We start from the raw sequence: 14,029 nt of genomic DNA, 5'->3' as shown, positions 1-14,029 counted from the left end.
GCCCATCTACCCTTCCTTTTCTGCATTCTTCTATCCAGTCTCTGGGTTCACCCATTCTCCACTGCCTTCATTTTATGTTCAAGGAATGCTTCTTCAGCGCTGGCCTTTGTCTCCCTTGCAGGAGGACACAGATGGATCACACACACTATTGCTGGAAAACTCTCTTGTAAGTGGCAGTAAACTGAGCAAGGGGCAGGCATGTGCAGACAGCTTGCACAGCCACTCTGATAGCACTGAGGGACCTGTGCCCAGAAGGCCAACCCAGCAAGAGGGTTTGTTACTTTGGTCTGAAGAGGGTCACAGGAAAGGCTTCACCCATAGGAATGGCCTATAGGCACAGCTGAGTGTGGGAGAGAAAAAACTAAATCTTAGCCAGCACATGCTATGTGCAAGGGGTAAAGTATCTTGCTTAGCCCTCATAACTCTGTTTTAGCTCAATTTTGGAGACAGGGAAACCATTTCAAAGAGATGGAAGGGGCTGAGTGTAGTAGGCAAGGCATGGGGTCGGCCCTGGGTTTAAATCTTGGTTCTGCCACTTTCTTGCTCTGCGCCTTTGGTCAGCTACAAGGTTCAGTTTCCTCATCCATAAAGTAGAACTGGTGTGTACTTTACAGTTGTGACACATTGTGAGGCTTGTGGCTAACGAGGTATATGCAGAATGCTGAGTGCAGTACCTGCCCAGTCAGTGCTCAATCAGTGGTAGCTGCTATCACCACATGAGATTAGGATTCAAACCCCGGTCCTATGCTTCACCACTTCACAAACCATGTCTCTGGTTCATCCTTCCATTCACAAATATCAGCCCCCCTCTCCCATCAGCAGGGCCAGAGAACTCACGTTCCCTTGCGTAGCTGGTTGGTGGTGTCCTGCTAGGAAGCGTAGTTTATAACACAGTGTCTATGGGTTGTCTTGTGCCCCATCTCCAATTCATACACTGAATTCCTAACTCCCAGTACCTCACAATAAGACCTTAGTTGGAAAGAGACATTACACAGGTAACTGTAGGTGAAGGCATACTAGAGTAGGGCCCTAATCAGTATGAGTGGTGCCCTCATAATGGGAAATTTGGACACAGACATGTACACAGGGAGCCCACCAAGTAAAGACTGCAGTGATGCTGCCACAAGTCAAGGAACTACCAGAAGCTAGGAGACAGCCCAGAACAGACCCTTCCCAGTGACTTCAGAGGGAGGACAACTCTGCTGGTACCTTGACCTTGAACTTCCAGACTCCAGAACTGGAAGCACTAAATTCCTGTTGTTTCAGTCACTTGGTTTATGGTATTTTGTTATGACAGCTCTAGAAAAATTACAACTACCACTAGCCATTTTCTGTGTGGAGGTGATTCAGAAGGGCAATTGTCCAAGACAGTGACCAGACAAATCCACTGTGTCAGGGACCGAGGTCACTGCTGTCTCCCTTGGCCCCCATTGGAGCTTGGGCAAAGCCAAGCCTTGTTAAGCCTTAGTCAACTGTGTTTCTAAACAACTTGATAAAACTTTACTTACTTATACATCAATGTAACCACCGTGGAGATCAAGAGAGAGAGCATATCCAGCATACCAGATGGTCCCTATGTGACCCTGGTGTGCCCTCCCCACACATCAGGTACCCACTATTCTGACTTTGATTGCCAACAATAGTTTTGCCTATTCTTGTCTTCATGTAAATGGAGTTATACAGTATGTGCTCTTTCATATTCTTTTGCCCAATATTGCTTGTAAGATTGATGCACCTTGTTGAATACAGATGTCAATTCATTTTTTTTCAATTGACCATTAGTATGCCATTGTACAAATGTGTCACATGGATGAACATTTATATTGTTTGCAATATTTGCCTTCTATGAATAAAGTTGCTATGAAACATTCTGGAATATGTCTTTTGTCAAACATATGAAATCATTTCTCTTGGAGAAGAATTGCTGGCATAGAATATGCATATTTTTTACTGTAGTGGAAACTGTCACACAGTTTCCAAAGTGGTTAAACCAATTTACATGTCCCCCTGCCCTGCCCCAGCTACATATGAGATTTCAAATAGCCCTGTATCTTGACATTGTCAGTCTTTTTAGTTTTAGCTACGCTGGTGGGTATGTAGTGGTATCGCGTTGAGGTTTTAATTTGCATTTCACTGATAGGTAAGTTTGTTGAGTACGTTTGCATATATCTATGCATACCTATGCATATACGACAAAAATACCACTGCATTTGAATCTTTTGTCCATTTAAAAAAGCTGAAATGTTTATCTTTTTCTTATTGATTTGGAGTTCTTCATATATTCTGAATGAGCCTTTTAATAAAAATAAAATTTTATCTCACCAAAAATTTATTCACGCACATGTATAATCACTTCAGTTTAAAAGTAATTTTGACCCTATTAAATAAAAGGAATTTTTCTGTCTTAGAAAATGACCCCAGATCACATAATACATGATATGTATTCCATATGTACATGGTGGAACTGGGCCAGCAGAACCCACCTGTTGGGAACTGGTCTGCCTGGCTTCAGGAGTTGTAACTGCCTCCCATGGCTAAGGCTGAGTGAGAGACCTCCAGAATGTGAGCCACTAAGGAGACAAAGCTTATCTCTGGCAGCAACACTGCTTCTGCTTCATCCTCTGCCCCCAATGCTCAGTCGGTTAGTGTAAGACAGGTATGACCCCTCAGAGGAGGGGCAACCTAAGTCAGAAATGATCACTTGGGAGGCCATCACGAAAGGACTCCAGGGGGCTGCAACAAAGAGGGAGTGATGGACCCTCACTTCCTGGCTGTTCTGACATAGCTGGAGTCCCCATTTCCATCTGGGAGAAGCGCTTCCTGGCTCTAATCCACTTAAGCCTAAAAACCTATGACTGGGAAGGCTGTGCAGCCCTTTGCCAGCTTGAGTGGGATCCGGGGTGATCAGGCCAAAGAAAGAATATGTAAAATCCTGTGAAACCTGCTTTGTTTAGAATGCTCTCATTTAGACTTCCGCCAAAATGGAGGCATAGGTGGAGATGCCGTGCTTTCTCACACAACCAAGTTTAGAGACAATAAAATATTAGCAACAGAAAACACAGCCAGAGCACAGAAAATTGAACTTTTCCGAAGTCTGATAACAACGAATTCTTCAGCCTGACTGGTAAGAGGGGTGAAGCCAGCAGCTGGTGAAGTGGGGTTGCACAGGAAAACTCGGTCAGAGGGACTCAGGTGTGTAAATCCCAGGTGTGGGGTTGCAAAGGGCGAACCCAGTGAATGACCGGTGGATCTGGTGAGGGTTAAGGGCAGGAGGTTGACTGTGCTGGCACACTCCTGCTCAGATAGGCCGGCGAAGGAGTGGGCAGTGAGACGGGACCGAGTGGGTCCCAGCAACGAGAGGCAGCAGAGACAGCCGCCATTTCCCGGCTCTAACCCCAGCCCCACATACAGCGTCACAACCCAGCAACCTGAGCGACCCTGCCCTGGTGAACACCTAAGGCTTCACTCCTCACCCAGTGGCAGGAAGCAGGAGAGGGGGACGCTGTTTCCCCACTCTGATCCCACCACCACATACAGCGTCACTACCCAGCAACCCCACCCTGGAGACCCTGCCCCGCCGCTAAGGCTCCGATCCTCATACTTAATGGGGGCAAACAGACCAAAAATGGCTCAAGAAGATCTCAAAGCCCCAGAGCCCATAAATCGAAGTGATGAAGAAATAGCCAAACTTTCAGATGCACAGTTCAAAACACTGGTGATCAGGATGCTCACAGAACTGGTTGATTTTAGTCACAAATTAGAGGAACATACGAAGGTTAAACTAATTGAAATGAAGGGAAATACATAGGAAACCAATAGTGATGGAAAGGAAATGCACTCAAATCAAGGGAGTGGACCAGAAGGAAGAAAAAAATGACCAAACAGAAAAATATGAAGAAACAAGAATTCAAAAAAAATGAGGAGAGGCTTAGGAACCTCCAGGACATCTTTAAACGCTCCAACATCCGAATTATAGGGGTAACAGAAGGGGAAGAGGAAGAGCGACAAGTGGAAAACTTATTTGAACAAATAATAAAGGAGAATTTCCCCAATCTGGTAAAGGAAATAGACTTCCAGGAAATCCAGGAAGCTCAGAGAGTCCCAAAGAAGTTGGACCCAAGAAGGAACACACCAAGGCACATCATAATTATATTAGCCAAGATTAAAATGAAGGAGAGAATCCTAGAAGCAGCAAGAGCTAAGGGGACAGTCACCTACAAAGGAGTTCCCATCAGACTGTCAGCTAAGAAGGGGCTGGAAAGAGGTATTCCAAGTCATGAAATCCAAAGACCTACATCCAAGATTGATCTATCCAGCAGAACTTTCATTTAGAATGGAAGGACAGATAAAGTGCTTCTCAGATAAGATGAAATTCAAGGATTTCATCATCACCAAGCCCGTATTATATGAAATGTTAAAGAAACTTATCTAAGAAAAAGAACATTAAAAATATGAACAGTGAAAGGACAGCAAACGCACAGTTATTAACAACCACATCAAAAACAAAAGCAAGCTAAAAGGACAGCTAGATCAGGAACAGAACCATAGAAATGAAGATCTCATGGAGGATTAGCAACAGGGGAGTGGGAGGAGGAGAAGGGGGAGAAGGTACAGAAAATAAGTAGCATCGACGGTAGGTAGAAAATAGATAGGGGGAGGACAAGAATAATGTGGGAAATATAGAATCTAAAGAACTTGAGACACATGGTCATAAACTAAAGGGGGGGAATGGTAGGGGTGGGGAGTGCAGGGTGGAGGGGAATGAAGGGGGAGAATAGAACAACTGTAATGGCATAGTCAATAAAATAAAAATTAAAAAAAAAAGAATGCTCTCATTTAAATGATAAGGGTCCAAGCAAGAAGCTTGTTCCTCATAATTTTATGGCTCTTTAGCTATCTGACCCTGACTAAGAATAAGCCCTCACAGTTCTTTAAATGCTACCTATTGTATGATCCTTACCTGTATTTGTGTGCAAAACGAACCCAATAAAAAAGCCCCTTGAGCAAGAGGCTTTTGGCCCTTCTCCTTTGAGAGATCGGCTACCTTTCCTCCCCAAGCAGATCATGTCTTGGTAGTTTCACTTTCATCCATGGTGGATTGGGGAACTTTGAGGGCAAAGTTGCCCCCACACCCACCCGGTTCCCACATGCTTGAGTAGAGCACTCTCTCTGGACTGGATTCCAGAGTTGACTCAATTCAGTTTGGTTGAGCCGGGAGTGAGGGAGGTTGGTGATGAGGCTCACATATTTCTTCTTCCTCCAGGATCAGCTGATGGTGGATCTGCATACTCTCTTGGACCATGGTGGTGGGAAGCACAGAGTGAGGGGACCAGGATCTGGCCTCTGGTTTCCAGAGCTGGGCTCCTACAACTAAGCTGCATGCTCAATATTTACTATGTATCTACCACATAGCAGGTTCTGGGGACCCAGAGATGATTAAGACACCAGCCTCTTGCTAAGAGAATGCATGGCTAAGCAGAATAATTGACGAAGTAAGGAAGCATGACATGGAGTGCTAAGTGTAATAAGTGGTATCACTTCTGTAAAGACAGATGTTTGGTCAGGATGCTATGGGAGGAAGGCAAGAGGCTCCCAGCTCTTGATGGGTCCCAGGGACATCTTCAGAGTGGAGCTGATGCCATTTGATTTGTGTCTTGATGGATGAGCAGGAGTCACCAGGCAGAGGATGGCAAGAAGTACATTCCAGGGAAGGGGTTCAGTGCAGGGCTTCCCAGCAAGAGACAATCTTGTGACTAGAGTGTAGGGCGTGAATGTTAGGGTAGATCGTGGGATAGCAGAGCCTTTTCTCCCTCAGCTTCCAGGGAGCCCTCATGCAGGAACAGTACCTCCTAGGGTGTGGGCCACAGCTTCCCAGGTCACTTTGCCCTCAGGGTCAATATGTGCTTAGTAGGTGGTTCTTTGTAAGATGGTCTTTCTGTTTAGAGGAATCTTTAAAAAAATTTATTTATCTTTAGAGGGGAAGGGAAGGAAAGAGTGAGGGAAATATTAATGTATGATAGCCTCTCATGTGTCCCCTGCTGAGAACTGGCCTGCAACCCATGCACACGCCCTGACTGGGAATCAAACCGAGATTCTTCGGTTCGCATGCCCGAGTTCAATCCACTGAGCTACACCAGCCAGGGTGGAATCATTATTTTTGATCCCTTCCAATAGTTACTACCATCCACAAAACAGAGCATGCTTCCTGGCCCTTAGTGAACACTCAACAAATGGGGAGTCCATCCCCTCACCTGAGATGACTTCTCTACAAAATAATCACATGACCTTTCTTATGTATTGTTTTTCTTCTGGAACTGGAACTTAGTAGACAGGAATGAATAAAGATGGTCCTGTCAGTGCTCAGATTTCTGGGCCCAGGGAAAAAAGCATGGCAGGAGGAAGCCTTGGAACAAGGGTGCATGACCAGGGTGGTAGGACTGGAGCCATGTGGCAGGTGGGAGGGACTGCTTGGAGGGCATACCTGAATGACTGGGCCTGCCAGAGGAAGGTTCTGGCCTTAGTGATCACCTGGGCCAATCTCCTTAAATCATCTCTTTCAAATGATGGCAACACAGAGTCCTTAAGAAAGAGAAATAAGTGTTATGTTAGACCCATTAAGTGACTAGATGGGACCTGAAAATCCAAGCTCTCAGAACTTTAGAGCTAATTAAATGCAGCCTCCTCTGCAATGCAGGAAATCTTGTGGGCCTCAGCTTGCATGTTTTCAGGAACAGGGAGCTCATTACCTGATAAGGGAGTCATTCTACAAACAGGATACTTTGAAAGAAGATGTCTAAAAGTCAATGTAGGAAGTGGGTAGTAAAAAACCAAGATGGTCTCTTGCCTTCACTGAAGTCAGTGGGGCAAGTGGTATATGTTCCTAATCTCACTGTTAACTCAGTAAAATCTATTCAGCCCTTTCTCTATTTCTTATAGGAAAACAGAACTTTGCAGACATTCTTTTTTCTTCTGTCACCCAATGAAATTCCAGAGCCTGACCTTAAGAGGAAAGTTCTCAAACTCTGCAAAAGAATCTGAGAGATGAACTGTCTCCTTTCCCTGGCAGCATTGTGGGGATGATCCCATTCTGCATCCAGAAACTATTCAGAGTCTGATTTCATAAGGCACTAAACTGAGAATCTTCACAATAAATTCCTTTTCCTGTGTAATAAGGACATCCATTACTTTTACTGGTTCTGGATCTGTCCTCTGTATTATTTGTAATATTTGGCCCTAATTAGTTACTTGAACAAAGAAATCATGCAAAGCACTTGACTTCAAAAATTATGCCATGTTCTGATACATAATATTTAACCTCCAAAAAGAAATCTGGAATTCTGGTTGGCTGTGTTACTTGATAATTTGTCCTGAAAATGTTGTAATTGACAACAGAACATTCTAAAAGTTAGAAATATGTGCATAATTTTTCTAATAGGTCAGAAGAGGATCACTTGATACCTTCCTCTTGTCCCACATGTGTGACAGAACCCATGACATTTCCAAATTTACTACTTAACAGGTCATTTGAATATCTGTTTCAATGGATTTAACACAAGGAGACAGAAATATGCAGGAATTAAAACAGAGAGCTTAGGAGCATGGGTCTCTGAGCTCCGGCTTTTTCACGTACTCTAACTTCAGGTATATTCCCAAGCCTGGCTAAGCCTGTTTCTTCATCTGTTAAATGGTAGAAGAATAGATGGGAGGATTAACAGAGACCATCTATATAAAGCAATGAAAATGCACATATTAAGTGCTCAATAATGCAAATTGTTGTATCATTAAATAACACCTGAGCCTCCACTTCTTTCCCAACCTTGCAGAGAGTTGGCCTAAGAGGAGAGCAGCAGGGAAGTACAAGCCTTAAAGTCAATACTTTGACAAGAGGACAGGGATCTTTTAGGAGGAAACAAAACATGTCTGTTGACATGTTAACGAGCCATTTCAGTGGCTCTACAACCTTCCCTTTCATCCATGAAGCCCCTGGTCAGCAGACAGAGAATTTGGAAGAGCCAGTCATCACCAACAAGGCAGTGATAGCATCCCCCAGTGAGGGAGGCCAGATTTCTCAGGAAGTTAGCTTCCACGCTGCAGGGGTGGACAGAGAGTGCTGGGGCCAGGATGACTGACCCAACCAGCCAGTTCCCTGGGAGCTATGGGAACCTTCTGAGGAAGTCTGTGGGGCAATGGGCTAAGGCTTTGTGCCATTGAGGCCCTGTCAGCATCACCAAGCCCACTCTCCCGGCCAGACTATGGGCAGTGGCAACTGCTGCCGCTTCATGAGGTGGATTCACCCTGCTGGTATCACCACTTAGACTGGACTCCTCAAAGCACATGGCCTGCATACTCTAGCCCCTTCGCTAATTGGAACTCCATCCAGTGCCTACTAGTGACACATGTGACCTTTATGGAGTTCATGACTTAGACCCAGAAATAAAATATGCACCTAAGTGTATATCTAATATGCACTTCTTAGATAATTACATTATTTGCCAATAACTTCACTATTTGCCAATAATGTTAACTTTTTTCTGAAGCACTTACATTTTTCTTTCCTTACACATGTTCTTCTTTGGTAATCGTTAATAAAAATAACCACAACAATGCTGCTTTAAACCTCTTGCCTTAAGTATTCATAACTGTGCTCCCAGGAAAGATGGAGGGAAAGCACAACACGTGACTGGGAATAGGTTCAAATCTGTTTCCATGCTGCAGAGTCAGAACAGGCCCTACTGCCGGGTAAGTTAAAAGTACAGAGAGGGGCGCTGGCTGGTGTGGCTCAGTGGATTGAGGGTTGGACTGTGAAGCAAAGGATCGCTGGTTTGATTCCCAGTCAGAGCACACACCTGGATTATAGGCCAGGTCCCCAGTAGTGGGTACACAAGAGGCAACCACACACTTATGTTTCTCTCCCTCTCTTCCTCCTTTCCTCCCTCTCTAAAAATAAATAAAATCTTAAAAATACAGAAAGGGGCTTTCACGCTGGTGTGTTCCTGCCAGGCCCTCCCAATTCCTGACTCACAGGACTGGTCCCTCCTGGGACCAGTGTCTGTGGGTTAGGCAAGCTGCTCAGCCCAACTTCCTGTGGCCCACCTGCCCATGCAGCTCAGGGAAATGTGTGTATTTTCACATTGCACTCCTCCTTGAGTCTTTGCACTTCACTTAGTATAAGGCTGAAGCTTGTGTCTGGCTTCCCATCAGTCAGGAGGTACAATTCTTCCACATCATGAAAACTGAAAGCTTTCTGAAAGAGTTTGTCTGGTTCAGGGATGGGTGCTCACCAGGAAGAGAAAAAACAATGCCCTGCTGTTCCCAAGGACAATGTGTTTGACTGGATCCCACTGACTTGTCCATTAAGACTGAGAGGCTCCCCCTTTCAGCCCACCACTGACAAGAAGCCACTGATGTTTAGGAGAAAGAGCATGGTTCACTTTTAGGCTGGTGATCCCACACAAGCCACTTATCCTCTCCGAGCCCCTGTCTTCTATAAAGTGAGAACAGTGAGCATCCCTTTCTCATGGGTTGTTGAGAAGATGAAATGGTTTAACACTGTGTACATTCTAAAGCGTTATACAATATCCATATATGGGATGATATTATTTCTTTTTTGTTATGAGGTCAGGCTCAGGGCTGGAACTTGCCAGTAATGCTTGTAAGACTGAGGTGAGCATGGAGATAGGTCACCCATTGCATGGCCTGGTGACATGCTGTGTCTGAGGTGTCCACCAGAGTGTCCTGCAATAGTTGTGGGTCCTCAGAAAAGCTGATCAGGTTAAAACTGAGGGTAGGAGGGTAGAGACGGGGGAAGAGATTGGTTAGAACATGTCAGTCTAGGTTGAATTCTGGCGAAGTAACCTCCGTGAGGACCATTCATGCCTGTTAGTGAAGACCCTCACAAGGAGCCCCAGGGACCCTCAGGGAGAGGGCTGTGGATTACCTGAGAATAAGTAGGTACACAGTCAAGAGTCTGGGTGCAGACAGAAGTGAATAAATACCCCTCAGCCACTTGTAGGTTATGTGATCTCAGACACATTATTTAACCTAAGACCTAGTTTCCTTTTCTGAAAAATAGGGATGAAAATAACCCTTGGGGTCTTTGTGAGAATTGAGCAAAACCATGCATGTAGGTACTTAATAAATGTTTGCTCTTTTCAATATTAAGACAAAAATGAGTCCCAGCCTAGGACCAGTCTCCTGCTGTCCCCTTAGGGTTAAACCTTCTGAGTAGAGACACAAATAACCCACTGCCTCCACTCCTTAAAAATCAAGTACTGCTGACATCACAATTCAAGGTGGTTCATTTCCTCTGTCTGTAATTGACCTTGGGCCTGAGCAGGATTTCTAAAGTCCACTTTACTTCTACAGGAGAATTCAGTGTTCTTTTGTGTTCAAATAAGCTGTTCATTAGAACATTTCAGAAATGGCCTGGCACTATGCAACAGTGAGGAGGGAGTACCTTTGGCCAGATAAGCCCCAGGAACTACTCCTTTGATCTTCTTCCACCCCTCCACCCCTGCTTCTTACCTGTCACAGTGCTTCCTCATCTGCTCCCAAATCAGCAGAATCAGCTCTGTCTTCACCTTCTACAGGTAGGGGCCCATGGACCCTGAGCGGTCCAGCAGGATGCACACTCTTTTCTCCAAAATGGTGCCAAACAATCAGCGGCGCCCTGCTCAAGGTGGGCAAAGGCAGGGAAGGAGTGAGGGGTCGCCTCTCCTGGCTGCTTCTCCTCACTGTTGCTGTTAAATACATGGTCTTGCAATACCAGTTGCCTGCTTGATCATTGATCAGCTGTCAACCCACAGGGATACAGCCTTTGTGTGTTGTTAGAGGGGTCTATTGTCCTAGGGTAGATCTGGTTGCGGGTCTGGGCTTTGAAAGATGAAGATTTCAGCTGTGGCTTTGCCTGTGACCACTTGTATAAGTGGTTGTAATTGCTCTGGGCTTGAACTTTCTCATTCCTCAAGTTAAGTAATTGAACTAAGTGGTATCTCTTAGTTTGGGGCTGGAAAAATATAACAGAGCACAAAGTCTATTGACTGACCAAGAGAAATTAACTGAGCATCTGCTAAGTGCCTGGTGCTGTGTGAAGTGCAGTGGTGAGTGACAGAACTTGCAAACAGGCAAGAAAGACAGATGTTAGAGCTGTGCTGTGGACTCTGACCGCATTAATGAGACACATAATGGGGAGAATCTGATTTGGAGAGTTGTGGACAAGGAGCAGATAAGCAACGACTGCAGGATGCACAGTAATTAGCTGAGGGAAGAGTTGGGGTGTGGAGAGAACAGCCTATAAAAGGCTGGTGGAAGGACAGAAGAACATGGCTTGTTTGAGAGACAGAGGTCAGTGTGCGGAATAACAAAGGCTGAGGAGAGAGACCCACAGGGAAGGGGCAAGAGAGAAAGCTGGAGAGGTTGTTAATAGATTAGAGATTTATCTCACCGGGAAACAGAGAGGGCCAGTGACTTGCCCAGGGTCACAGAGACTGGCAGTGACAGCCAAGATTCATACCCAGATCCTTTGGTCTATACTTTAAGGCAACTGACAACCACTGCCCTTCCAGAGGCTTCAACAAGTGGCAGTCATTGCTTTGACCCACTGCCCAGGGACTGTGACTACCAGGGGACTGGACCAGATGAATTTACATAGGACCCTAAGTGACCCGCACAGGGTTCTCTATAATGAAGGCTCCTGCTCTACTTCCTCTTATTGTCCCAAGACCCCACCTGGCCCCAGAGCCTAAACTCCCTCCCATTAAGTTGTAGCTGTTTGCTTGGCCTCTTGGGCTTGATACTGAGCCCACCTCCTACTCTCCAGCATACCTTCCTCTGACATGTGAGCTGGGCTCTCCTCAGCCAGCCTATCCATTCACCTCTTCCAGAGGGGCCTTGATACTCTTTGTAAAGAATAATGGGGGACTTCTCTCTGTCAGGACACCCTCATCTATACCTTCATGGGCAGTTCTATGGGATCCAATCAAGACTAAATTGAGCCTCTCTAGGGTTAGCCCCTCAGTCACACCCAGAGAGCCAAGGTGTGGAAGATGGCCCTGCAGAACACATCTGGATGACCTGGGTCCCCTCTGGTGCCCTTTGACCCATGCTCTATCTCCCTGTCATCCAGCACCTTGCCTGACCTCCAAACCCAGAAGTCATGCTGTATCTGGATGACCCTCCTGGCCAAATCCCAAACCTGACAGTTTGTGAATGCCTAGCCTGGGAAGGATTGACTCTGGTGTCCCTGAGATTGACCTTCTTTTTCCCCTGAGGCCCCTCCAACCTCCAGTAAAGCAAGCAGGCTCACCAGAGAACAGCCACCGCAGCCTCTGGACACAGCACCTCATCACCTTCTTTAGGCACATGAGGTACACTTCAATTTCCCTGTGCATCCACTGAATGTGTCTCACCATCCCCTGGATTAATGCAGGCAAAGGAAAATTTCTCCCCTCACTATTTCTTCATGTCCCCACCACTCCCTAAAAAAATTTAGTCCATTGTGGCTTATAATCTCCCAAACATTGTTTAACATAAATTTTTGTTTTAAAGCTTTTATTATATTACTAGGTGTATGGTTTGAGGATGGATTGAGGAATTGGGATGATGGTTTTGTGGCAAATGCAGTCATAGTATTCATGAGAAATAAAGTATCTCTAATTTTAAAACAGAAAAGCCCTTATGGTAGAATGGCAGTCCATACATTTCAAACCAAAGGGTGGCCTTGGATAGAGAGGGGGATGGCATGATTGAACTCTCTTAAATTTTTTCTGGTAGATAATTTTGAATTTGGTGGATTTTTTTAGCTTTATAGTTTCCCCTCATCTTGATCATATTGCATAAAAGGGCAAGGAGAGAAAATGGGGTCTTTACAAAAAAGCATAGTTAGATTTTCATTTTGTACTAAATATACATGGTTCAGTGTTAAAGCAATGAGAAAACAGGAGTCCAAAAGTAGGAAATAGACTAGAACCCTCTCACCTCCTGTGATCAGCCCTGTTCTTGCCATCCTACCAAGACCATCATCAGTACTGGGGGACAGAGTCCTTGTCATTGAGTATGTCAGCTGCTGCCCTGTGTTCTCAGCCACTGTCTTTGAGCATCACTCCAGTGAGCCCATTTAACCTGAGTATGGCCCCAGGCTGCCCGAGGGGTCACTTTTATCCAGCAGGATTCTGCATAACCTGTTCCCCAAGAGCAACCCCACTTTGGTGGGCCGGGTTTTGCAGGAAGAACAGAAGCCACTGTGTGTATATTCACAGGAAGTTCTCCCCAACAAACACTGCTACTCGTGGCTAAGGTGAGAGTTGGGAGAGAATAACACCAACAATAAAATCCCAACTTACATTGATCTCTATGCTGGGGAAAATGCTGCAGTATTTGGCTGCTGCCAGCCTCTGTACTGACTTTTGATGAGTGCAATTGGGACCAATGTGGCTGGAGATCCCCATCTTCAGTTTTTTTTAGCATGTAATTTGCTACCCACTTTAGAGTAAAGAAAAGAACTATTATCTTGGGTAATTCAGGTTGAATTATTGTCTGACCCGTCTATTAAAATCTCCTCTTTGAAAACTCTCATGTTTGAAATGTGAGGTTCCTTGGTCTTCACTGAGAGCATCCATTGCGTGTAGATTCCATCCCCAGAGCCAGGGAGAGCTGTACAAGAAATAGGGGCAACAGGGAACAAAATGTATTGAGTATCTGCTACTCCCTCATCTGGTGGACATTGTTGCTTCCCTAACATCATTTCAACCTCCCCCAACAAAATTTGGATAGAATCCCTCACTAATCTCACACTGTAATCCAATGAGGATAATTTCAGTCTACTTGTCACAAGAGTTACAAGAATGAGCAGGCTCCATGCAGTCAGAGCACAGCCTCCAGGATTGACCAGTCAGAACCAAGCTCAGACTTCACTGAATGATTGAAGGAAGAAAGGCATTCTATCTTCTGGATGAACAAGGAGTATCTCTGTTGGTGTGAGCCAAACCCCTGGCTGGTATGGCTCTGTGGGTTGAACATTGACCAAAAGGTT

General features: G+C 45.3%; 1 protein-coding gene across 1 annotated transcript in view; it reads right to left on the bottom strand.

Annotated features, from left to right (window-relative positions):
* VWA3A (von Willebrand factor A domain containing 3A) overlaps window positions 1–14,029 on the bottom strand; it is a 77,764-nt gene that overhangs the window by 552 nt on the left and 63,183 nt on the right. Inside the window, 10 exon segments of the mRNA XM_053659508.1 lie at window positions 6,482–6,582; window positions 7,968–8,088; window positions 9,094–9,115; window positions 9,118–9,244; window positions 9,642–9,666; window positions 9,668–9,778; window positions 10,525–10,669; window positions 12,305–12,413; window positions 13,341–13,457; window positions 13,459–13,538. Of these exon segments, the coding sequence (XP_053515483.1) occupies window positions 6,482–6,582; window positions 7,968–8,088; window positions 9,094–9,115; window positions 9,118–9,244; window positions 9,642–9,666; window positions 9,668–9,778; window positions 10,525–10,669; window positions 12,305–12,413; window positions 13,341–13,457; window positions 13,459–13,538 (958 nt within the window).

This window comes from Artibeus jamaicensis, unplaced genomic scaffold (assembly GCF_021234435.1).
Source record: "Artibeus jamaicensis isolate MK-2021 breed Jamaican fruit bat unplaced genomic scaffold, CSHL_Jam_final scaffold_666, whole genome shotgun sequence".
Classification (NCBI taxonomy): domain Eukaryota; kingdom Metazoa; phylum Chordata; class Mammalia; order Chiroptera; family Phyllostomidae; genus Artibeus; species Artibeus jamaicensis.
Note: the sequence above shows the minus strand (reverse complement) of the source record. Positions and strands in the feature narration are given on the sequence as shown.